The 26,567-nt window shown below is 41.6% G+C and overlaps 1 protein-coding gene across 1 annotated transcript in view; it reads left to right on the top strand.

Annotated features, from left to right (window-relative positions):
* The window catches only part of CUBN (cubilin), a 221,950-nt gene that overhangs the window by 55,934 nt on the left and 139,449 nt on the right, over nt 1–26,567 (top strand). Inside the window, exons 18-26 of the mRNA XM_061585684.1 lie at nt 3,369–3,525; nt 6,006–6,184; nt 7,121–7,283; nt 7,564–7,780; nt 8,425–8,555; nt 16,480–16,666; nt 18,846–19,006; nt 21,018–21,199; nt 23,934–24,090. Coding sequence (XP_061441668.1) covers nt 3,369–3,525; nt 6,006–6,184; nt 7,121–7,283; nt 7,564–7,780; nt 8,425–8,555; nt 16,480–16,666; nt 18,846–19,006; nt 21,018–21,199; nt 23,934–24,090 — 1,534 coding nt within the window. The remainder of the gene's footprint in view (nt 1–3,368; nt 3,526–6,005; nt 6,185–7,120; nt 7,284–7,563; nt 7,781–8,424; nt 8,556–16,479; nt 16,667–18,845; nt 19,007–21,017; nt 21,200–23,933; nt 24,091–26,567) is intronic.

Raw genomic sequence — 26,567 nt, 5'->3', positions numbered from 1 at the left:
GGAGGGAAGAGTCCTCTTGTGCTCAGGTTCTGCTTGATGTTATGTTATGTTACGTTTTATTTCTAGGCCGCCTTTCGGCCAAACAGGCCCCCAAGGCGGCTTACACACAAATAAAAATACAAAATACAAATAAAAACAATACAATTTACAACAACAAAAATCAAACTAATAAAGTCCTAACATCTCTAAAAAAACAGGAGCAGCAAACCAAAAGCATTCATCTTCCTGGTAAAGGGCAGTCCCCAGAAAAATGTCGCTAAGAGCAGGGGTGGGGGGCAAAGCTGGTGGAAAAGCATGCCCCTTGATGGTCCCAGCACAGTCTCATCCCTGCAGCAGCATGTCTCAGTCCGCAGCTCTTCCTGATAAGGCCCAGGCAGAGGGGTGGGGCAAGGCAGGTGGAGATGCTTGCCCCTTGATGGCCCCAGCACTTCATAGCTTTACATAGGCATCTGGTGAGAAGCCATTGGCCTGATCCAGGTGGGCTCTTCATATGTTCTTACAACAGAAGCTGTATTGTAAAAGTCTTAAAGATAGATGAAATATACTTCCCAGTTTCAAAGCATCATGGATTTAGTTGAATCAGAAGGGTTTTAGATTTGTTTCCCCTGCATCAGACAGCAGCCTCCCTCCCCCTCTGAATCGTGTTGGATCCTTCCTTCTGTAGCCCTGGGAGAAATCAAGAGATCTCTTTAATGCAAAGGAAAGACACAGGCTTCTCTGTTTCACCCTAGCAAAGCAAAGGCACATGCTAATCAGTTTCACCTTAAAGCAAAGGCATAGGTTTATCAGTTTATTGATAGGAAGCAAGGATATGCTGGTCAGTTTCTCCTTAAAGTGAAAGCACAGGATTGAAAGTTTATCCATCCATAGGAAAGCAAAGCTGATCAATTTCACCTTTAAAAAAGCCTTTGTTAAAAGGAGGATTCCTTAATTAAGGCATTACTGTAGTACTTTATTGATTAAAGGACAGAGCTCTCTCTCTCTCATGTATATTCCTCCCAAGAGGAATGTGTATGCATTTTGTTTGTTTAAAAAAATGAGGTGACGGTACTCATATCTTGATTATATATGTGTGCGCGTGTGTGTTGCCATATTCTTCTATACACATGCCCAAGCAAAACGGTGTTATAATTTTATGTGCCTGGTTATTCTGAGTTCTCTCCTTAATATTTATTTGTTGATCTATATATTCTGCTATTCCAAACTGCATTCCAAACTGAAGGGGGTTTCACATCATATGGCATAGGGGCAGCTGTTCAAAGGACAGTGACCAAAACTTTCCCCAAGCTACTGCAAGCCTCTTGCATGAGGCTCTTTGGATCTCAGCTATCATCTAGGAATCAAGTGATTCATTTGGCTTTATATAGCTGTAAACCTGCCTTTTGAGAAGAAATGAGAATGGTTTCCTGTGAACTGTTTTTAATATAAACTGTTTCTACAGCTTTGGCTGCAGATGGTTTGTTACTGTAATAACATAGCTGCTGCTTCCTTCCTTCGACATTGGTTGGAATGATGAAGTGTAATTAATTTCCTAAATCAGTGAGAGGCCTGGTGTGTAATGAAAACAGACAGCTTTTGTTTGTTTGGGCTCCTAATTTCCTTCCCTAATTGCTAGCAAAATGGCAGTGAAAATCACTGCAGGCAGAGGAACAAAATCATTTTTGTTGGGCCCAATCAGTTTGTGTTAGTTCAGCAAGGTGTTTACCTTGTTCTTTGGCAATTAGATCCCGGAAGTGTCGCTTTGCTCTCATGTGTCTGGATTTCTTTGGCACCTCCTGCCATCCCAATTCAACATATACACTGTTGAGGAACAGAAGCGAAGAATGCCATGAAAACACCAACCCAATAATGATACTGCTTAAAAGCATTATAACAAGGGGGGGATGCCCCCCTTCTTTGCAAGTTTGTTGAAAGGCTATAAAATAATAATTCAGGGTATCTCTAGACTGTCACTATTTTGCAGGTGGGATTCAAGTGCATACTGTACATTTTGGCTTGTGCAATTAAAATGTTCTGTCCCCCAAGTACAACAAATCCACTTTAAAAAAGAAACAGACATTTTGCATTAGGAAAGTGATGGGGAACACTGAAGACAGTGGGATGAATAAATTAATGATTAAGAGGAAGTCATATAAACACCCCACAAGCCAATTAGTATGAATGCCGACTATTGTATAACCGCCCTGCAAACAAATCAGAATAAATGCTCAATAAAGACAGGACGTAGACTGTGCTCACACCATACATATAAAGCACATGACTTCCCCCAAAGAATCCTGGGAACTGTAGCTTGTAAAGGGTGATAAGAATTGTAGTTCTGTGAGAGATAAACTATAATTCCTAAGATTCTTTGAGGGAAGTCGTGCTTTAAATGTATGGAGTGTAAACAACCATACTTTACCGTCATGTAAGCTCTGGCCAAGCAAATCAGGATGAGTGATCAATAAATGGGTCATCTAGAGGAACCTTTGGAATCTCCCCTTTCAGAAAAGAAGACAATTTTTGATACTTCTGAAGTTCCTTTTAAATAGGCTGTGATGGGAGGAAATCTTGAAGAATTTTTTTTTAGTTCCACACTTTTTTTTTAGTTCCACACTTTGAACAGTTGCAAAATGCTAACATGCACTACAGATAAATGGAATAGTTATCACAGTTACTATGGCAGCCAGACACATAGATTGGGCCATCTGCAGCTGGAGTGAGTGGGAGATGTTTAATCTTTGCTAAAGTTGCAACCCAGAATCTCCAGAACTGCAGTGCTGCACTATGAAACGGGAGGCAACATATGTTTATCCATTAGGCAAGCAAATAATATACAGCACAGCAACTTTAAATCAGTGGTTGCTATTGCTATCAACAGCAAAATAATGTCACTTTTTATATATACCTCCCTACTTAGAGAGGAATCCCACATAAAAGTGCACGTGTTATGGCTTTTATTGTACACTGTTTGTACATATAGCGACATGGTGTACACACCAGCTGTTCTTAAGTGGCTTCATTTGTCATTTTTACTGTTATGTACACACTTCAGAAAGCTGTGGCTCATTGCAGCTCTATGCTATGTATATGCTAGGTGGAATGAAGGCTTGCAGATGTTTCAGAAATATGACAGAGCATACTAAAAAACAAAACAAAAACACCTTTCTGACCTCTTCAGCAGCCCAAACAGCAGGGACTAATTTGTTAGGCAACAGCTGTGCTTGGGTGCTTGAATACTTTTGCACCTCCACCTAGTAGTATTTGTATTGGTCTGAGGCAAACCCACCCATTCAGTTGCAGGCATGGTTCTGAAAATTGTCCACTGAGTGTGCGATTGTAGCTTGATGCTCACCATCTCAATGACTGCATTTTCTTTTGTGGATTAGGTCCGAGATGGTCACACCGAGATGTCCCCCTTGATCAGTAAGTTCTGTGGCAATGCGCTTCCTTCTGCCATCACCTCTAACAGCAACAACCTCTGGATCAAGTTCAAGTCCGATACCGCAGCACAAAGATCCAGCTTCAGGGCTGTTTATGATGTTGGTAAGAGAAGTTTATTATTTATTTATTATTTGATTTCTATCCCGCCCTTCCTCCCAGCAGGAGCCCAGGGTGGCAAACAAAAGAACTAAAAACACTTTAAAACATCATAAAAATAGACTTTAAAATACATTAAAACAAAACAGCTTTAAAAACATTTTAAAAAAAGCTTTCAAGGCATCTTTTTTTTAAAAAAGTTTAAAAACATATTGTTTTTTAAAAAAAGGTTTAAAACATATTACAAAGCAATTCCAACACAGACAAAGACTGGTTGAATTATGAATGTCCTGGTTTTTCACTTGGGAAGCAAAACTGAGCAAAACATTATCCATTACTAGTGCAGCAGCCATCTCTGAGGTGGGCTATTATTTGTTTTCTCCCATAGAACACAATGGTGTCTATTTATTTTATGGGATCAGGTATGAGATAAAGCCTGCATCTTGGAATAGAGCTGAGGTAGAGATAAAACAGATATTGGGCTTCTCATTTTCAAAGGACAAGATTTGCACCTCTCTTAACATTTTTACTTAATGAAGCCCTAAAGTAGCTCTTAGTATATAGCAAGGATGGGGAACTTGTGGCCCTCCAGATATTGCTACAGCTCCCATAATCCCATGCTGGTTTAGGCTCGAGAGGCTATCTGGAGGGCCACAGGTTGAGTATTGCTGCAATATCGATCCTTCAGATAATTCATGTTATCAACATGTCTTGAGGCATGTGCAGTGCATGGGAAGTTCATTTAAAAGAGGAATTTGTTACAGTTCTAGTTCAAGGAACTAATTCTGTTCAAGTTCAATATACAGTTCAATTCACAACATTTTTTTACTAGCCTTCAGAATTTTACCTCATCTGCTAAAGTATAAAATATAGTTAAGGAGACTGAGAAAACACCAAAACATAAACACAAAACAAATTGTTTTGTTTGTTTTTCCCAACAAGAATGCTTAAACAGAAGTATCACATTTCAGAGAGATAAAAACGGTAAATGCAACAGCCACAATCACAGATGAAACCCATGTATTGTGTGTGTGTGTATATATATATATATATATACATATTATATTTGAATTAAAATTAAACTTGAATTAAAAAAACCACCAGAGTTCCACCGCAAAAGGAATTTAATTCACATTCATCTGCACTATACAGTTAAAGCAGTATCATACCACTTTAAACAGTCATGGCTTCCCCCAAGGAATCTTGGGAACTGTAGTTTGTTAAGCATGCTGAGAGTTGTTAGGAGATCCCTTATTTCTCTCACAGAGCTCCAATTTTTAGAGAACCCTGAGAAGAGGGATTAACTGTTAAACCCTTCTGGAAACTGTAGCTTTGTGAGGGGAACAGGATCTCCTGATCACTCTCAGCATGGTGGGCCTCTTCCCTGAAGGAAATGACTCACAGTCCTTAATGTCTGTTCACACAGTAGCAACCATTTTTAACCCAAGCATAAAGAACTTAAAAATCAGCATTAAAGCAACTACTTATTTACTAAATATCCAGTTTGCTTACCAAAATTACATCTCTATGGGGAGGGGTCAGCTCTTATCAGTGAATCTCTCTATTCTGAAGTGAAATTCCATGCACAACCTGAGATATGGGAAAGGGCTGTAGCTCAGTGGTAGAACACACACTTTGCTTGCAGAAGGACCCAGGTTCAAATCCCCAGCATCTCCAGTTAAGGTTGGGAAAGACCTCTGCTTGAAACTCCAGAGAGCCACTGCTAGTCAGTATAGACAATGCTGAGTTAGCTGGACCAATGCCTTGTCTCAGGACAAGGTTCCTATTACTTTTAAAGGGGAGACATTATCAGATTCTCATACATCATCATGATGGAGCACAATATGGATTTATAGTAGCTATTAGGGATGGGCTAGGTTAAGCTGGTGCCAGTCCAAAATCTTTCTGTCGACCTAACAGGCCGGTATTGATTCAAGTTCGTTCTTTGCTAGCCGCTGCTTTCACTGATCTGTTTTTTTCCCTTGCCAAAAATATTGATATTAGTATAAACATTTTTAAAGTATTATTTTAAAAGGAAATCGATCAATGAAAGGAAATATTGATGAAACTATTGCTATTAATATCAATATTTTAGCAGCAGAAATAGCTTTTGAAAAGTTTTCAAAACTTTTCATTTTCAATAATAGCCACTGAAAATGGCTACATAAAAATCTGATCTTCAACTATAGAGAACAAGTAAAGTAAAGGAAAATACCAAATCTGAATTGGGCAGAATTCTAGCACATCCCTAGTAGCAATAACGCAGTAGCTATCAATAGCAGAAGGGCCATAGTTCAGTGGTAGAGCACATGGTTTGATTCCCGACATCTCCAGGTAGGGCTGGGAAAGACTTTGTTCCAAACCCCTTGAGAGCCACTGCTAGGCTGTGTATAAAACTGAGCTTGGACCACCAGCGTGACTTGGTTTTAGACCACTTCTTAGGTTCCTCTTCATTCTAACTACTTATTCTCCATTTCTCTTGGCAGCCTGTGGAGGAGTTTTGTCTGGTGAGGGTGTCATCAGATCACCCTATTATACAATGGCATTGTCTCACGAGAAGATATGCGAGTGGATCATCTCTCAGCCAGAAGGCAACGTAGTGATTCTTAATTTCACTGACTTTCAGATCCATAACATCACAATTTGTGACTTGGATTATGTTGAGGTGAAATATCATTTATTTATCACAGATTAAAATCTGTAACTGTGCAGAGGCCCTTCGATCCCACTGAGTGCAATTCTTTCGATAGACTTAGGCAACATTTCTAAGAGTACTTATTCCATAAGTCCCCTTGAAATTGATGGGACTTGTATTCTGAGGAAGCATGCTCAGAACTGAAAAGTGTGTGTGGGGGGGGGTGAGAGAGTAGGACAGGTGTGGGGAACCTTTCAGATGTTGCTGAACTACAACTCCTATCAACCTCAGCAAGCATGGCCAATGACCAGGAATGATGGGAGTTGTTGTCAGTAGCACCTGGTGGCTCAATGTCAGTGGAGCAGTGGAATCTACTCTGAAACACTTGGATAGCTCCTTGAAAGTTCGGACTAAAACCTGCAGTGGATCCCACTGCCCCACTGACATGGAGCCACCAGCTTCCATTGCTTGTAGTTCAGCAGCATCTGGAGGGCCACAGGTTCCTCACATCTGGAATAGAGTTCATTGAGATCAATGAGACTTACTCCCTAGAAAACACTGGTACACTTAGGGAATTTTAGACCACTTGATACTCTTGTGGGTAGTCTAAAATGTGTGGTAATGTATTACTTATTTTAAAATTTGGTAAGCCAGCCCTCGTGGGTTTGGGTGTCCACCAGCTCTTTCTGCACTGTAAGGCTTTTGACTTCAGAGTGAGCCACTACTACAAAGTGAAGGACCGTAGCTCAGTGGTAGAGTGCCTGTTTTGCAGGCAGAAGGTCTGAGGTTCATTCCCTGGCATCTCCAGGTGGGGCTGGGAATACCCACTGTCTGAAACCCTGGAAAGCCACTGCCACTCAGTCATGAGCTAGATGGGCCAACGGCCTGACATGGTACAAGGCAGTTTCCTATGTGTGGTTAAGATGGCAGCCATTTTCATGAGTTTTGCTCATTTTCTCCCTGCAGGTCAGAGATGGCAATAGTGTGAATGCTCCCTCTTTGGGGAAATACTGTGGTGTAACTGTACCTTCAATAATTCAGTCTACACAGAACTACCTGTATGTCAAATTCAGAGCTTCATCTGTTACAAACCTTGGCTTCCTAGCTGAATACAAGTCTTTAGATGCAGGTAAACGTTGCCACCCTCCCCAGCTCTCTCCTTTTCACATTGTCTCCAGATTATCTAGGATGATGTAAGGAAAAGCAATTCAATTAAATGCAATATTTCTGGTGGGATCACAATCCTTATAAGGGACTAAATGCACATTACAAACAATTTTATGTAAAGTTTGAGGAGTTTTAACAGGGGTGAGGGAAGTATGTTATAATCAAAATGCTATATTTTTGATGAACTATCTCCATAACTGTCTTGCACTGTCTTAATTCATACCTGTTTTCATATGTGGCAGCATGCGGAGGGATTCTCACAGAACCGGATGGAACCATTTCAAGTCCTGGCTACCCAACCACCTACCCACATGGTGTCAAATGTACATGGACCATCTTAGTTCAGCCTGGTTATTTGATCCGTCTCACCTTCTCATATTTTTACTTGGAATTTGATTACAGTTGCAACAGAGATTACCTTGAAATCTATGACAACAGCACCATGACAAAGTTGGGGAGGTATGTATGTATGTATGTGTATGAATATATATATTTCAAGTCTGCAGTCCTATATCCTGGGTGCGGGGAACGTTTGGCCCTCCAGATGTTGCTGAACTACATGTTGGGGCTGATGGAAGTTGTAGTTCAGCAACATCTGGAAGATCAAAGTTTCCCTGTGCCGGATATATATCCTAACCTGCAGGAATAAGTCCTGTTGAACTCATTGGGGCTTACTTCTGAGTAAACATGGATAGGATTGCATTGTAAGTGTACTTGATTTAGTCTGCCTTCACATGAAGCTGTTTATAGACCTTTTTAAGCCCCTTGTCAGTCCCCTTATCATACGCCTCTTTTTAATCAATACACAGTCTTTTCTTTGTCACAGTTTTGCTACCTGTCCTCTCTGAGGTGTGATATAATGAGACAGTCCCATCGTTCTGTTCCTTGTTATTATTTTGAAGGCTAGAAAATTAGTTCAATGTTTCAAATGAATGTGACATACTTGATTACACATATGTGATTTACTCATTTGTCCACCAAAGTTTATTACACGTATTCAACAGTAAATAAATACTGAACTTGTAATTTGTGTACAAAGAAAGGTGTTACAGTGTGTTAATTGCACCATTAAACATATGCTATTTATCATTGATTTGGTTCAGGTACTGTGGCAGGTCAGCTCCACCATCTATGACCAGTAGTGGCAACACTTTGATGTTATATTTTGTGACAAATCGCAATATCGTTTCAGAGGGATTCTTGGTTAATTATGCTTCGCTGAATGCATCTGCAGGTATGACTTCATATTTAGTATCCAGGGCCAGTCCTGCTACTGGGCTCATTGAGGCGTCTATCTCAGGTAGCAGATGCGGGGGGGTGGTATTGGCTGAGTTGTGTTTTCCACACAGCCTGTCCTGCCTGAAGTTGAGAGACTCAGACTCGACAGTGGCCTTTTCTCTTTTTATTAAAATAATAGACAGCTGCAGTGCAGAGTGCCTCATGTAACTAGCTACTCTTTCTAGGAAGTCAGCATCTTTCCAGCACTAGCTAAGCATGATTTTGCAACTCCCAGATGTTGACTCAGCAACTGTCTCCCCCTCCCGCAATTACTTATGTAGGCTGGAAACGCACTCACAGACAAATACTCTGCCATAGCTGGGTCTGTTGAATCTCCTGCCTCATGCGTCTTCGAGCGTGGGGCAAAGGTGGAGCTTCAGTCAGTGTTTCAATTTCCCCCTCCGATGGAGGGGGGCTGCTAAGAGTCAGTTCATTTGGGGGAGGCAACCAGCTGGGAAGCGTCTGATTGATCAGATTACATCCCCACAGGGGAGTCTGGAGTTACGAGGACTGAGCTGTCAAGGGCAGGTATCGGGCGCTCTCTAAGTAGAATCCATTGCTTGAGCCCTCTTCAAGTGGTTCATCCCAGTCCAGGTCCTCATCCTCTGTCTTGCCTTTCTGTCCGTCCCCCTCAGCAAGGCTCACGACACAGACTGTCCTGCTGACCTCGGGTTCAGTGGAGCCAGCTAGCATACAAGTAAGAATTCAAGTGCAAGTTGGCTGCTGTATGTAGAAGATTTGGGGAGTACTATCTTGTCCTTTACCTCAGGCATCAAAATATCTTGGGCCAACCCTGATTTTGTCCCATAATTAATTTAATTTCTGAAAGTTGGAATCCCTTCAAATGTATTTGCTTCACATACAGCAGTGTTGCATCAGTCAGTTCCCCACACCAAAGACATACATTGTGGATGGTTTAAACTCCATGTTCTTGGGAACCCTGATTAAGCCCATGCGTCCATCTGAATAATTCTTGGGCAACAGCTATTGGTTTCTTTCTAGCCCATTCATGTAAAAGAGTTATCTGGTCTTTATTTTAACGTTAGGTAAGGTTATTTTGCATATCCCTTCGAGTAGCTAACAGTCGAATACATTAACTGCCTGAACTCCTCCCCTCCTTTCTAAAGAATGTGCGTGCATGAAGCTGGCAGACATTTTACCTCTTGCCATTGTTTTTTCTTTACCACCACCAAGTTGTCTGAACCAGGTGATTAGTTTTTAGAGCAGATTTCTAGCAGGAAGATGTGGGACTGGGAAAACAATGAGGGGTATCCAATGTTCCGAAGAGACTTGCGCTAGTGGAATGGAACTCCCTCTGCTCTCTTCTCTCCTGCAGCCCACTCCATGCCCTTAAAATCAACTCCAGAGGGTTGAGGGATCCCCTGGAGAAGATAGTGGGGATACACGGGGAGGTACAGAGGAAATGAAAGGGCTGATGCACCATTGCAAATCCACTACTTTGAATACAACCCAATCCATAAAGATTTCACGAGAAACAGGCCCTGGGGCAGGAGTGGCAAACCCACAGCCTGCAGGCTGGATCTGGCCCACCAAGCAACAGAAAGTGGTCTGCCAGTCCCTGCAGCTTCCTCTCCTGATTTGAACGGCCTGATCTTTAGAGAGCAAGAGGAGGCAGAGTGCTTTGTCTCCTGATCTCAAGAGATGAGCCTCCTCTGCTCCTCCTGTAATCAGGCCTCCACAATTCCACACACCTCCCCGCCAGTGCTTCTTGCCACAAAGCTTCTGATGTTGTGCAAGCCGAACTGATATATTAGTGGATCACTGTTTGTGATATCATTTAGCCTTCTTGTAAACTCAGTTCCTTTACTTGGAAACATAAGAAATCAGGAATAGCCAGCCTAAGCCTAGTTCCATATGCTCAATTCAGTCAAATTGCTTATCTCTCATCAAACCAATATTCTGAAGCCATTTTAACTATATCTAAAAAGAATATAACTGAAAATTTGCAGCCTATAATAATCGTCCCATGTATGTAGAAGCTCTCATTCTTGGAAATTTACTCATGATGTCAGAGGTGATAGCAGTCTCGTTGAATTTGGAACAGATTTTTGAAGTTATTTAAAAATGTATAATACTCATGCTTCCTTTGGGAAGCACCAAATGATTTATGTGGGGCTTCCAGGCAGTCTTCCCATCCAGACACTAACCAAGCCAAGCCAAACTTAGCTTAAGCAGTGTAAAAGCATCATGTAACCTTAGGCTAGGGATGGGCAATTTCAGGCCTGGGGGCCAAGTGCAGCCCTCCAGGCCTCTCTGTCTGGGCTTCAGGACTCTCTGCAAGCCATGCGCCCTCCCCATCACACTTCTCCCTAGGCCACATCCCTCACCAGCCCTGCTTTGCACTCTCCTTGAGCGTGAGATAGAGAGATGTGATAGAGAGGTGTGGGCATATGCGTGCATAGAAACTAGTGTACTGTGCAAAGGTAAGATTCACATCTGTTGCTAAATCCACTATTTACCCACCAGTGGCATGTGGTTCCCAAAAGGGAATTAGTCTCTCAGGCTAATATAGGTTCCCCAAGGGCAAGGTTCCTGGGCAAGGTTCTGGAGCGGGTGGTGGCCGGCCAGCTCCAGGGGCTCTTGGATGACACTGATTATCTTGATCCGTTTCAATCCGGTTTTAGGTCTGGGTTTGGTACCGAAACAGCCTTGGTCGCCCTGTATGATGACCTTTGTCGGGAGAGGGACAGGGGGAGTGTGACCCTGTTGATTCTCCTTAATCTCTCAGCTGCTTTTGATACCATCGACCATGGTATCCTTCTGGGGAGACTCACGGAGTTGGGAGTTGGGGGTACTGCTTGGCAGTGGCTCCGCTCCTACTTGGTGGGTCGTCAACAGAAGGTAGTGCTTGGGGAACACTGTTCAACACCCTGGACTCTCCATTGTGGAGTCCCACAGGGATCGGTACTGTCCCCCATGCTTTTCAACATCTATATGAAGCCGCTGGTACGCTCATCAGGAGTTTTGGAGTGTGTTGTCACCAGTACGCTGATGACACGCAACTCTATTTCTCATTTTCATCTTCTTCAGGTGAGGCTGTTAACGTACTAAACCGTTGCCTGGCCGCGATAATGGATTGGATGGGAGCTAACAGACTGAAGCTTAATCCAGACAAGACCGAGACGCTGTTAGTGAGTGCCTTCTCTGCCCAGATGGTGGATGTTCACCCTGTTCTGGATGGGGTTACACTCCCCTTGAAAGAACAGGTTCGTAGCTTGGGAGTTCTTTTCGACTCTTCCTTGTCTCTTGAGGCTCAGGTAGCCTCAGTGGCAAGGAATGCTTTTTACCATCTCCGATTGGTAGCCCAGCTACGTCCCTATCTGGACAGTGACGACCTCGCCTCAGTCGTTCATGCTCTGGTAACTTCTAGATTGGACTACTGCAATGCGCTCTACGTTGGGCTGCCCTTGAAGACAGTTCGGAAACTACAGTTAGTCCAGAATGCAGCGGCCAGATTGTTGACGCGGAGAAGAAGGTCCGCTCATATCACACCTGTTCTGGCTCGTCTGCACTGGCTTCCTATTTGTTTCCGGGCTAAATTCAAAGTGCTGGTTTTGACCTATAAAGCCTTACACGGCATGGGACCGCAATACCTGGTGGAGCGCCTCTCCCAATATGAAACTACCCATACACTGCGCTCAACATCTAAGGCCCTCCTCCGAGTACCATCCCATCGAGAAGCTCAGAAGGTGGTGACTAGAAATAGGGCCTTTTCGGTTGTGGCTCCCGAACTGTGGAATGGTGTCCCCGATGAGGTGCGCCTGGCGCCGACGCTGCTATTTTTTCGGCGCCAGGTGAAAACCTTTTTATATTCCCAGGCATTTTAATGCGTATTATTATATGTATTGTTGTATTTTGCTACTGTTTGATTATTTTTGTTTACCTTTGTTGGTTTGATTCTATTGTTTTATTGTATTTATATATTTTGATTGCTTTATTGTATGTACACTGCCCAGAGAGCCCTTGGGTTAGGGCGGTATATAAATTAAATTAAATAAATAAATAAATCCTTTTTGGGGTGTTCCTTGCAGTATGATTTGTGCTGTTCTGCAACAAATTCAAGAGATCCATGCAGCACAAAACCATCGCTTTCTCACTATTATTTTGATTACTACAAATTTCAGTGATTTTGAGAATTTGGGGTATATGCGTGTGAATTCCCTAGACTGAAATGCATCCCTATAGGTTTTGTATGGCTTGCTTAGAAGAATGTCAGGGAATATAAAGAGGGGTTACGAATTTAAGACTCACTGGGGAGAATCAAAAATGATTTTTTATTTATAATTTATGGGTTTATAGATTGCCTCTTAGAAAGTCTTCTCCTAAGGTATCTTAAACACAGGAACACAGGAAGCTGATTTATACTGAGTCAGACCATTGGTCCAACCAGCTCAGTGTTGCCTACACTGACAGGCAGTGGTTGTCCTGGGTTTCAGGCAGGAGTCTCTCCCAGCCCTACCTGGAGATGCCGGCAATTGAACCTGGGACCTTCTGTGTGCAGATGCAAAGCAGATGCTCTACCACTGAGCTAGGGCCCTTCCCCAGTTAAAATATCCATGGGTATTTTTGAGTGGACTTCTATTCACACTACAGGACTTCTTCCTCTTCTCCCCCTGCAGGACCGTTCCCCACTAGGGGAACTGTCCATTTCAGTTTCTTGTCATTTTAAAAAAAAGTCTGCATGAAAATTCATATTCATTTTCTGTGCAAATTCTGTTATGCAATTTTGCCTAATGTGAACATTTTTGCAAGCAATTTTCCCCAATATGATGCATTTTTGTACACAATTTCACCAATATAAGCATTTTTATGAGCAGTCTTACCTCAATATATGCTGTTGTTTTGTACATAAGTTTGGGCTTGGAGAACTGCATCACAAAATGCAGAGATCTGTGAATTCTGAAAGATAGCTGTGTATTGGTTTAGGAAGGGCAAATTAAATAGGCTTTCATTAAAATAACTGAGCAAATTTCTCATCCATCCCTATCACGCATCCCCACCACCAGATCCAAAATCTGTTCTGGAGAGTCCCTTATTCTTCTGGAGCAGAATTTCTGGGTCAACTTTAAACAGCATTTGCCATGGCAAAGCATCAGTGGTGTAGGCAATCTCCAGGACTACCTCACTTAGAATTCCTCACTCTGGGGAAGGACACTTCCTAAGACCATGGTGTAGGTTACCTGGTGCCACCGGAGAGCCCTGTAGGAACGCCACGGTCTGCTTTGCTGCAACAGCAAAGCCTTGGTGCTCTTACAGTGCTAAATGGTGGCAGGGCTGGGGAAGGGTACATAAATCTGTTGCTGTTCCTAATTTGCCACCCAGTAGTGTAGTAACAAATCTAGAAGTGAAAGGTCCCTTCATGATAGTCATAGCTACACCCCTTCTTTGCTGCTGGGTTGAGAATGAGATCCTTGTTAATGCCTTCTCCCACAACAACAGACATCCCTAGGAGCCAATAAGCATAAAAGGGGAGAGTGTAAGCTATTGAAAAGAGTCTTCTCAGTGGCTGACTTGCCTCCTTTCACTCCAATTGGCTCCAATCAGCAGGAAAGGACAAGGAACATGTTGGAAGACTCTTTTCGGTGGCCAATACATTCCCTTTCATGCTAATTGGCTCATAGATGCTGGAGACGCTGGGGCCCTGCTCCCAAAAAAGTAAGGGGTCTAAGACTCCCTGAGACTTTGGACAACTACATCCCTGCTGCCACTTGAGGAAAAGGTCTAAGTGTGACTGACAAGTGGGGCAGCCCTAACATCCCCATACAGAGAGGAATGCAGTACTCAAGTCTGGATATAACCAGTGCATGAGTAATTGCCTTCTCTAGATAGAGCCTAGTGAATAATAATGTCATGGGGAGAGAAGATCTTATTTAGTCCTTGGATTTTGAGTGAGCTAAGGCTGGAAATGAATGTCATGCTTGGCAAAGGCATTCACATCAAGCTGGAGAAGGTTTACCGATTCAATTTGAAACGGCCGTGGCTAAATGTTTCTAAACAAGCTTGCTTTTGAACTTCTCTACAAAGGGTCTTTGTTTGGGCTCCTTCTCTTCTCCGAGTTGGTAAAATTAAGTCAGTTAATTATGTTACTGAGGGCCAGCACCAGCAGGATTTCAAGAGCCGATATTTTCTTCTGCAAAAAGAAAGAAAAAGAAAACATGTTCCGTAGGGGATGCGGGTGAGCTGGAGGTTGCAAATATCAGGACAAAAGGAACAAACTGACTCAGGGAAACTTGCAAATCTCTTTTGACAGGGAGAGCTCAAATTAAAAGAAACATCCTACCCAGTGCAAGACTCTTCATTGGCTTTTAAAATTAGAATTTTGACAAATGATGGATCTTTACTGTTTTTTTGGAGGAGGGGAAAGGAAAATGTCCCTGTTTTTAATTTTCTGGGTTGTGCAATGATGCCTGAGAAAGAGACAAGAAAATGGTGTTTTAATCTTCTGTTGGCACAGATTATGTAGCACAGTTCAGCTTCCAGCCATTTCTATTGTCTTTTCCATTAGAGCCAACGGGAGTGCTTGGACTGGGTGGAATCAGAACCAAATGGGTCTTGCCATCTTCACACACTGGAAGAGAAAGTTGTGTACAGCTTTTCTGTACAATTACTCTCCTTTTCCATATTGAAATGCATATATTGAAAATGAATGGAAACACACGTTTCTCTAAATTCTTTATTAATAACATCAAGCCATCAGGTGACTTCCTGGTATTGACAAAGAGCACAAACCCAAAACGTTGTGCGTGCGCTATTTATAATTCACATTAACAGCACTTAATCCACGAGCTGGACACTATGTGACCAAGAAGGCTACCATTGCTGCAGTTGGAAAAATGCAAAGAGAGCAGTTACTGTAATGGTGTTGGTCGGATTTACATGGAAGGACATTAGCCAAGCAGGATGTTTATGTTTAATCTTCACAGTCATTTGTGTTTAATCTCTTCAGGACATTGCACAGTTCTAACCAAAAGAAATGCACTAAGCATTAGGCAACTGCTCCACCACTACTTAGATTTCCAAATCCATCCTTGTCTACTGTGCGAGAACTGTGCAGAACAGATCACTTCTTAATAACGAGCTAATTGATTTCTTCCAGAACTGCAGAGAGAGAACCAAAACAATATTTTTTCTTAACTATATGCACATGTTACTGGAAGGATAATACAGCCACTTTGCAATAAGAAACCCTAAACTGGGGCTCTGTCAGCACAAGATGGCTATTCTTAGTGCGAGAATCAGGGGTTTCAAGTTGCAACTCTAGCACAGCCTTTCCCAACTTGGTGGTCTCTAGATCTTCTTGGATTCCAACTCGCAACGTACCTGACTGTTGCCCATGCTGGCTAAGGTGATGGGAGTTGGTGTCCAAGACATCTTGAAGGCTACAGGTTGGCCCACAGGTTGGGAAAGCTTGCAGTAGCAGCACATGTTCTATGAGTCACATGCCCAGGTTGTTTTTGTCACTGTGATCGCTCAGTAGCCTCTTGTTAGTTGTGTGACCCTGGCCTGATTTGGTGCTCCAAACAGGAAAAGAAAACCCAAAATGAACTTGATTGGAGCTGGGGTTGAAGTCCTTACCATTCTCTGATTATCTTTTCATTTCTTTTGATAGAGAAACTTTATTTTGTCTAGATGAAACTTCTATACATCATATATGAACATGAGAAATCTTAGCTGAATCCTGGATCTTGAGAGATGTATTTTAGGTTGAAGCTTTAGCAAAGGACAAGCAACAATAGCTCTTCCCCACCCCCATTAATTGTTTTCAACTCTTTGTATTCTCTGAAGATTCTTTTGACGAGGCCCTGCTTTCCAATGCGTTTTAAAACTCACCTGGATACTTTGTTCTGTTTCCTTTGAAGTATGTTCACATGAATACACTGAGGCGTCTGGTGTGTTAACATCTCCAAACTATCCCAACCGCTATCCCAACAGAATGACATGCATATATAGGATCCATGTTGGGAACAACAAACAGATTGCTTTGCACTTCACCAACTTCTCTTTGGAGGCTGGAGCTACATGTTCAAGTGATTATGTAGAACTCAGGCAAGTTTTTTCCGTCTTTGTAGCAATATCTTAAAGGTTAAAGAATCTGCTTCATCTTGTAAGGTACTGTCTTGTAAGGCTCCTTGTTCCAGCCCCTATCTCTGAACAGGTCAGCTAAATATCCCTCATAACATACAAAGTTGCCCTATACTAGGCCAGATTGTCCATCTGACCAGCAGTGGTCCCCTGGGTTTCAGACAGTTGGTCTTTCCCATCACTGCTACCTGATCCTTCTAAGTAGAGATGCCAGGGATTGAACCTGGGACCTTCTGCCAGTGGCGACTGCAGCAGCGGATGGCATGGTGGGATTGTGCTGCTGACCTGAAGCCCTCTGGCTGAAAATGGAAATGGACTGCCTTCAAGTCAATCCTGATTTATGGCGATCCTATGAATAGGGTTTCCATGGTAAGCGGTATTCAGAGGGAGTTTACCATTGCCTTCCTCTGAGGCAGAGATGCAGTGACTGGCCCAAGGTCACCCAGTGAGCTTCATGGCTGTGTGGGGATTTGAACCCTGGTATCCCAGGTTGTAGTCCAGCACTCTAACCACTACACCGGCTCTCGCCTCTGGCTATCTTGTCCCAAATCCCAATTTCCCCCAACCTCCTCTGTGGCATTGGAAAGTGCAGAGAGTGCTGTAGCCTGGGCTAGGGAGGCAGATCCCACTGTATGGGTGATCCGGTTTCCCTCGTTCTCCTCTGAGAAGGCTGCAGAGAGGCCCAGAGATGCAATGCTGCATGCAGCTTCTCTCACTGCTCATGGCTTCTTTCCCTCTCCTTTTAGATATTTTTTAAGAAAGAAGGAGGGTTGATACTAGAGAAATTAACAGGAAATCCTAGAGTGTCTCCTTAATGTGAGTGAGATGCTCTAGGATTTCCTCTTAAACTTTGTAGCATTAACCCCTTAATTACATTTTAATTACATTTAAAAAACCTGGTCTCAGAAAATAAAGCAGAAATCCAATGCCTTCAGGATTGGTCCACAAAGAGAACAGATGGTTGGGTTTTTTAAAAAAATCCAGTCCCAACTCCGATTTGGGCAGAATTCTCCTCCATGGATTGAATATAAGCGCCACATATAATGCTACGAATAGACTCCAAAACAAAATCCTGAAAGGTGTAGCATGTCAGCCATGCATGTCATAGACAGACAACGCTCCTCTTCCCTGATCCCATCTCTTAGGGATTTTTCCCCCCTGAAGATTTTTTTTTTAATTTCTGAAAATTTTGGAGGTTCCACCAAGTCTGCTAACACATCTCAGTTGTATGTTGGTGGTGTCATTCTGGCTACATAAAGCATGGCCCTCAGAGCCTGAACACAATATACCACCAAAAGATCCAAATCCAACCTTTACAATAGTTGAAATAAAGAACCGGGCAAAGTAGTATGCTAACTCAAGTAGTAGAAATATGTAAATTTGTATTATTTAATAGTTGTTACCATAAAACATAATTAAAACACAATTAAGACAACTGTCTTCATCACATAACATATGCCATCATATGTGAAGATGGAAGATTTGCATAACATCCACATTCTGTCGTGTGCATATATATTTAGACATACTAACTTCACAATAATTTCTTAATACAAAAACTTGATAAAAGGTCAACTTAGCAAAAGACCATTTTTTTTACCTATTTCAGGTGTTCTTCAGTGGTCACCTTTGAAAAATTTGTGCTGTATAATAATGGACTCCTTTTAGGTCCTAATTGTAGTTATTATAACCTATAGATAAAATAGTATAATAATAATAATAATAAATTTAATTTCTTCGTCGCCTATCTGGCCGATGGCCACTCTAGGCGACTTACACATTTGTTAAAATACAATTGATAAAATACAATAATACAATATAAAAACAATACATCTGCAGCAACAATATTAAAACTGGGCAGGAGGCATTACAATTATAACAATTAACCCTCCCCGGATACCCCGAAGGCCTGCTGAATGTAAGCATATAGCATTTTACACTTTCAAATATCTATAAAAAGGGGAGGGGCTAGTCTAGCCTTTGTTTTCAAGATTAACGCACATACTTAGTCAATATATATATCATATATATTTCATTGGTGTAGATACAGAGAGACACACACACACCCTGAACCTCTGTTGGTGACGGGACATATAACCGAGTTTATTCTTAAGCATAAACATGTCTTCTTTCTGATTTGCAGAGATGGAGGTTATGAGACATCACCATTGCTTGGGAAATACTGTGGCTCATCATTGCCTCCAGTTACAATTTCTCAGAGTAACAAACTGTGGATAAAGTTTGTAAGTGATATTTATTTTGCAAGCACTGGATTCTCAGCTTACTGGGATGGAACATCAACAGGTAAATTTAGAAAGCCAGGTACAAAATGTTATAACTCTCATAGGCAGATAGGAAGAAAGGTATTAGTTCCTCCATCTTGTTGGCAGCTTCTCCCAGATGAAGCTCTTCCGCCTGACCAATTGGGATCTGTGGGTGAAGCCATGATCCATGTCCATTTGCCTTTAAGATGATGAGGACAAGAAACGGGGCCTTTTCAGTGGTAACACTAACTTCCTCCTAAGGAACCCCCATCAGGGCCTGGTTCTACCAATGCTAAGGAGGATGGGAAAAATTTAGGCAGGCAGAAATAGTTTCTGGGTTTAATATTTAGATGGCTGTTATAATCTCTTACAGTTTTACAATACATTATATGTTTTATCTTTTTATGGATTTAGGGTTTATATGTAACATTGCTTTACATTCATCATCATTCTGTAAGCCATCTAGGTGTTTGCTTAAGGAAAAGTAGGCTACACATTCTATCTATCTATCTATCTATCTATCTATCTATCTATCTATCTATCTATCTATCTATCTATCTATCGATCTAGTGGTAAGAAGGGGCCACAAAACTGCTAAAAGTCAGTAGGTGTGAACATTTCCTGATTTTCAATTAATATAATGACTTGGCTGTAAATACAGTTTACTAAGTTGTGTTTTCTTGGCTCCCTGCCACTTCTGTGCACTTTAAGAAAGTATCAAACATTTAAACAACAATAACAGTTCATGTAACATTTTTAAACAGAAGTTTTATTATGATACAAATTTTGTGGTTTATTTTATGCAGCCACTGGATTGTGAGCTTACTGGGATGAAACATTTGGTCAGATATGTGATGTATTATTTGCATAGATATACACTCCTGGGAATGGGGGATAGTATAAACTCTAGCTAAAAGACTATGAGCCACAGATTTGAAAGAGATTTGAAAGGTCATATAGTTCATCTTCTTACTGATACAGAGAATCTGCTGCTGCAACAGCATTTCTGGTTAAAAGCACTTAAGGAAGAAGAGTCTACCACCTTTCACTGGGGGTTGTTCCACTGTCAGACATTTCATTCCGTTAAAAAATTATTTCTAACATTTAATCAAAATCCCTTTCCTGGTAATTTGAACCCAATGATTCGGGTCCTTCGCTCTGGAGCAACAGAGAACAACATTCCTCCATCATGAAATATATGAGGAAGCAGTACATCTCTGACATTTCTGCGTAGAGCAGCCTCAGCCAGCATGGCCAATGGTCAGGGGTGATGAGAGCTGTAGTCCAACAACATCAAGTTTGGAAAGCCTGATATAGAGCTAACATTGTATACAAGTTAAGAAGAGTGGCAGTATTTTGGTGATAGCATTCTATTTTTAGCAATGCTAGGCTAATAACATGTATAATAGGTAAGAAAGCCATCTTTCTAATCATGTCTACATTGAATAGAATCAGATTTGCTGACATGTTCTAGTTCTAGTTCAGCCATTTTATGCTGGAGTTGGGAAGTCTTTCTAAAGTCTCTTAGTCAAAGTGTAGTTACTTAGAATGTCCTGGGTGGCGGAAATGTTCTCCCACTGGTTTATGAATGTTGTCCTTTTGTTGTCAGATTTCTGTCCATTTATACTCTAGCATAGATGGACCCATTTGTGCTATGTAGACAGCAGAAGGATATACTGATGGCAAGCAATGGCATCTATCACTTTGGAAAAATGTGATAAATGCCATGCAACACATTCTACTCTGAGAGCAAGGAGTTAACGAACATTGTCCCTGTATGATGCCATGAATGTGATTAAAGGTTATGTGACATGAGGGCAAGAGACTGAAGTCCTAGCATGGAGGAAGGAGATCTGGGTTGCAATCCTACACCTAGTGATTGTACCTCCATCAGTAATGGCACCTGCATCGAGAAGAATTAATATAGTCAGAGTCCATAATTTTTTCCCAAGGGAATACACCATGAAGTATATTTATTGGGCATGCACTTTGGAGCAGAAAATATATTGGTGAATGCAGCTAAAATATGTTTTCTTTGTACTTGTTTTCAGGTTGTGGTGGAACCCTTGCAACTTCTTCTGGAATCTTTATGTCTCCCAACTATCCAATGCCCTACTACCACAATGCAGAATGCTACTGGCTCCTGAAGTCAAGTCATGGAAGCCCTTTTGAAATCCAGTTTGATCAATTCCACCTAGAGTTTCACTCACGTTGTCAGTTTGATTATCTTGCTGTATGTACAGTGACTTCTTCTCCCTCAATAAGGTTGATAATCACTAAGGGTCATAAGTAAGAAAGATAGGGATATATGGCTTGTTCTAGAGCCCAGTCCTTAGCCCCCCAGATGTTGTTGGTTTACGTCTCCCACCATCCCTGACCATTGGCCATGCTGGGTTGGATTAATGAGAGTACAATGACATCTGGAGGGCACCAGGTTGGGGAAGTCTCTTCTAGAGATGTAAGAGAAGTATAAAAAGAGAGCCAAAGCAGCAGGAGAATAATTCTTCACTAAGCACCAATTCATGCTAGCCTTTTTTACTACACAGAAATAATCCAAACCACCAAGAGATTTCCAAATACAGTTGTACAACAGGTTGCCGTTCCTATCATCACAGTAGCTGGGGAAAGTGCCACTATGATGGTAGGAATTGCTGTTGCCCATAGAGTATATGGACACTATCTCTATCCCCCATTTCTTATCCTCAGAGGACACAGTTCTGGAGTTGCAACTTCCCCTGGATATCTATATATTTACCCAACTGAAGAGTACTTGAGTACTTCTTCCATTCTTGGCCATATCGAGCAGGTTAACACTCTATACATAGCCACTATGCTTGGTTTCAACCCTTCTAGGAAAGGAGAATGCAAAAAAAGAAGAGACTTCCCCTTGGTTGCAATCCAAGTTCCAGCTGCTCCTTTTGCCCTCAAGAACGGGACAATAAAAGTGCCTAAAGCAGGCATGAGGAGCCTGTGGCTTCGTCCCATCATTCCTGACCATTCACCATGTCAGCTGGGGCTGATGGGAGCTGGTGTCCAACATCTTCTGGAAGGGCATGGGTTCCCCATCCTTGGTCTGAAGCTTGCATCAGTGCCTCTGGAGATGCTTTTCCTCTTAGCTGCCAGTGCTGGGTCTGCCATTACATCTGCTATAAAGTGGGGGAACAGGGAAACTTCTTTCCTCTCTTTTAGGTTGGGGGGAACCTGGTTCTGCTATAGCTTCCGTTGCTTCCTCCCCACCTGCCAGCAATTGCCCTTTCCCCTCTGCACAGTCCCTTTCCTACTGCTAGGGTCAAGTTTGGAAGCCCCCAGCATTTCTGGTTGGCATAGCCTTCCTGTTCTGGTAGGGCCGCTTGGAGAAGAATAGTACTACATGACTGGTGAGGCAATCACTCTGTTTATACTACATGTTTCTCCATGTGAGTACATGTCATTAGTCAATGTTGATGTATACACAAACTTGTTGTGTGCCCCCTGCCCTAAGAAATTCTAGAATGTATTCTGCCACTTACATTTCACTTCCACAGAGAGTTGTTTTGCATAAGGACGATAATATTTCAGTCTGAGCTGGAATGAAGGGAAATCAGTGGGAGTCTTGAACATCAGGCTGTTAGCAAAATGCTTTAATGAATTAGAAAAGAAAGGCAGAGAGTTGCCTAACAAGAACTCTGTTGTCTGTCCAGATATCCATGTTCAAATTGTTATATAAATGACCTGAATATCCTTCTTAATATTTGGAGCATAAGACTTTTTTTTAACCCCCTGGTGAATGCTCAGAAAAACTCATCAACATCAAAATGCAGAACATTCTGCCATTTCAGTTGTTCCTGAAAATGCATACTCAGCTAGTGGATATTTGAACTGTTGGCATTATCCTAAAAGTGCTTACGAGGAATGTTGTGTCAAAGTTTTGTGAGTTTTGATTTTTGATAAAAGTTGCTATTTCAGGAACAGCAAACAGTCTAACAACAGAAAAAGTACCTTCCATTTTTTCCACATGCCTTTGTGTGTGTGTGTACACAGCCATTAGCTTGATTTGCACGACATGGTAAATCAAGGACCAGGACTGTGCACCTATGGCCCATACATTTCTATGTATCAGGACTCCCGAAGAGGAACTTGCAACTGCTTTGCCCCTCGCTAGGACTCATGGTTACACTTTCTTCTCACTAACCACAAGCTGTAGCCAAGAGCAAACCTTGGCTACAGCTCATGATTAGCAAAGAGAGAGCTTAACCATGAGCCCAGTTTCAGGTGGCGTACCAAGGCAGGGATAGCCAATGTGGTGCCCTCTAGATGTTTTGAACTATTACTTCCACCATCCCTGACCATTGGCCATAGTGGCTAGAGCTGATGTAATCCAAAATATCTAGAGGGCACCACATTGGCTCCCCCTGTGCTAAGCCAAACCTTGTCTTAGTTCCGCACAGAGCAGGAATAAAAAGGACAGGGCAGGGAGCAAATAAGTTGTGAGCTCCACTCTAGGAGCCCACATGTTTGGGTGGTCCTGGCAAGCCCTTGTTTAGCTTACTGTGTCATGTCTATATCACCATTGTTTTTTCTGAACTTCAGCTACTTTAGCACCAGGTTGTTGTTGTTTTTTAACTTGGGCTTTTGTTGCTCTGTTATCTCAACAAGTCATAGCAAAAAGGGGTATATATCAGGATTAAATAATTGCTGAAATAGAAACAACCTGCTGCAGACATTTTGTGGTATCTTGAACTAGGTATGTTCCTATGTGAGTTCAAACAGCTTACTCCAAGGATTGCGCAATAGGATTGCATGATGTTCATCATATGCTTGTTGGCATATATTCTTTATGAATTACCAGATTAATTACAGTTGCAATACATGTCTTTCCTACACCAAAATTAATTTAGTGTATTATTTATTAATTAATAATGATCAATTTAGCAGTCACCAGCATTATTTTTTTTAACCAATATCTTTCTATTGCCCTATATTTATAGGTCTATGATGGCAATAGTACCAATGCTAGGATGCTGGGCAAATTTTGTGGCAATCTGATACCACCCCCAATCCACTCTACTGGGGACAGTTTGTACGTAAAACTAAGGACAGATTATTCTTTGGGAGGTGGAGGCTTCTTTGCTCGTTATAAGCAGGGTAAGTACTAGCAATTTGATATCTATAACATGAATGTATTGAGCAGGTCCAGCTAGTGCTGTGCACATATATTTGCTATAAATTTCTTGATCATGTTGAAAGGTTCCTTCCACACCGTCATAGGATTTAGTCAAGAGAAGTGACTATGTAATGGAAAGACTGAAAGAGAAAGGAGATCATTGTAAAGCTGAACTGTAGTATTTAGATCTCTCTCCCTTCCTCCCTCCCTCTCTCTCTTTAATCTTTCTTTCATCCCACCATTCCTTTAAAATGCTCATGGTGACTTACATGGGGTCATCCCCTTTTATCATAAGTATAGCCCTGTAATGCTGAGGTGCAGAACCTTTTTCAGCCCAACAGCTGCATTTCCTGGTGAATAACCTTCTGGGGATCACAGGCCAGTGGTGGACGGGTCAACAGATGTGACTCTTCTTTGTACAGTAGGCTAAAGTCCAGCCACATTTCTTTCCATCCAGGGCAAGCAAGAGGCATTATTATTTCAACTCAAGGACACATTCAGCCAGGGAAAAAAAAATCTGGAGAAGAATGTGAAGCAGGGTCAGTGAGGGGTGTGGCCTGTGGAGGAGGTGTGGCCCACAGACTGTCGCAAAGAGATCTGGGGGGCTTCTTATGGCCCCTGGGCCTGAGGTTCCCCAGCCCTGCTATAAGGGAAGTTCGGCAGACAATTAGACCCAGACCCACCTGCTTTGTTTCATGGCTCAGTAGGGATGAACTCAGATCTCCTTTGTCCAAGACCAGGACTCTGTCCACTAAATCTCTGTCCATCCTTGTTATCTTTTCAGCACCTATTGAAGACTTTCCTCTTTCAACAAGCCTTTTAAGTTGAGACCTATCTCAGTCTGCGTCTGTGTTGGAATTGCTTTTTAATATGTTTTTTTAAACCTTTCCTCCCTAAACAATATGTTTTTTTAACCCTTTTTATTTAAGATTTTTTAAAACCTTTTATAAAAATGTTTTTAAAGTTGTTTTGTTTTAATGTATTTTAAGGTCTGTTTTTATGATGCTTTAAAGTGTTTTTAGTGCTTTTGTTTGCTGGCCCGGGCTCCTGCTGGGAGGAAGGGCGGGATATAAATCAAATAATAAATAAATAAATAAATAAATAAATCACACTGACTGTTGACTGAGTGTCCTGGAGCTTCAATACAATCATTTCACAGAATGTCTCATTGACTCAAATGTTTTGCAACACTCTAACCGAAAGCTCCAAACTTTTGTTTAGACTGCTGTAAAACTATTGCTTTTGTTTAGAGTGTAGTAAAAGAAAAGCCTGAACAGCTCCTGATTCTTTAGAGTCTAAAGAATCAAAAACTATTCAAACTTCTTATCCACATTTATGTGTGGACTATTTATTACTTTAAAAAAAGGCAACTCTGAAATGTTCCTCCTTGGAGAAACCTCACATTCTTTCAGGATGTTCTTTCCAAACCACAAAGTTACAAGACATTGATTAGAATATACTTTTCAGCTGAAAATAGCACAGAACAGTAGTCCTCAAACGTTTTAGTTCCCAGAAACAACTTTAATCCCAATCTTCAGCATGAGGCTTACTTCTAAGTTTTCACTCTTTTTGTGTTTGTATGTATATATGTATATATGAAAGTATATGTGATATAGGATTAGGAATGGGGGAGAAATTATATCCAGTTCACTAAACAATCACCTGACATTGCAATGATATCAGGTGATTGGGTGCTTTGAAGTCCCAAAGTCAGGACTTCAAAGCACTATGCAGGGTTTACAAAAAGCCCTGCACAGTGCTTTAAAGCACCTAAGTCATCAACATTTCCTTACCAATGCACAGTTGGGAGCACACTTTAAGGCTCCCAGTTGCACATTGACAGCTGTGTCTCTACCATATATAACGTCAGGTGTGGAGCAGATGGGCACAGCTTTGGGCAAATGGCTTTGTGGGTCAAATTTGACCCCCAGCAGGCCAAGTTTGATGAGCGGGCTGGCGGTTCCTCACCCCTACTATATATGATACATCCCATCTTATTCCTTCTCTATTTTATCACTCCACCCGCACTCATATCTCTCACTTTTTTATATAAAAATAATTAATGTTTGCTTAAACCACCAACCTAACATATGAGAAAATGATAACGAACTTTGTATTTTCTGGGTTGAATATATATATAGCAGGTGTTCATTTTAATATAGTTTTTATTCATTCATTTATTTCAGCAGTTTGTGAGTATAGTAAGGAATCTTGTGAAAGAGAAAGGTTTCTAACCAGATCCATAGGTTGTATTCACGAATCCATGTTTCCAAACCCACTGATATCTTGGAAAAGGGTGTGAGATTATGTTAGGGATGATCAGTGGGTGGGATTCTTCACTGCAAAATGTCTGTGATTCTCTCCTGCAAAATCTCTCCTCCATTGGAGGCCTTTTTCCCCCCATCATCCAGATTTATGTTCTGGTTTTGGAGCATAATCAACCTTTTTTCTTTTTTTA

Source organism: Rhineura floridana, chromosome 10, assembly GCF_030035675.1.
Source record: "Rhineura floridana isolate rRhiFlo1 chromosome 10, rRhiFlo1.hap2, whole genome shotgun sequence".
Taxonomy (NCBI): Eukaryota; Metazoa; Chordata; class Lepidosauria; order Squamata; family Rhineuridae; genus Rhineura; species Rhineura floridana.
Note: the sequence above shows the minus strand (reverse complement) of the source record. Positions and strands in the feature narration are given on the sequence as shown.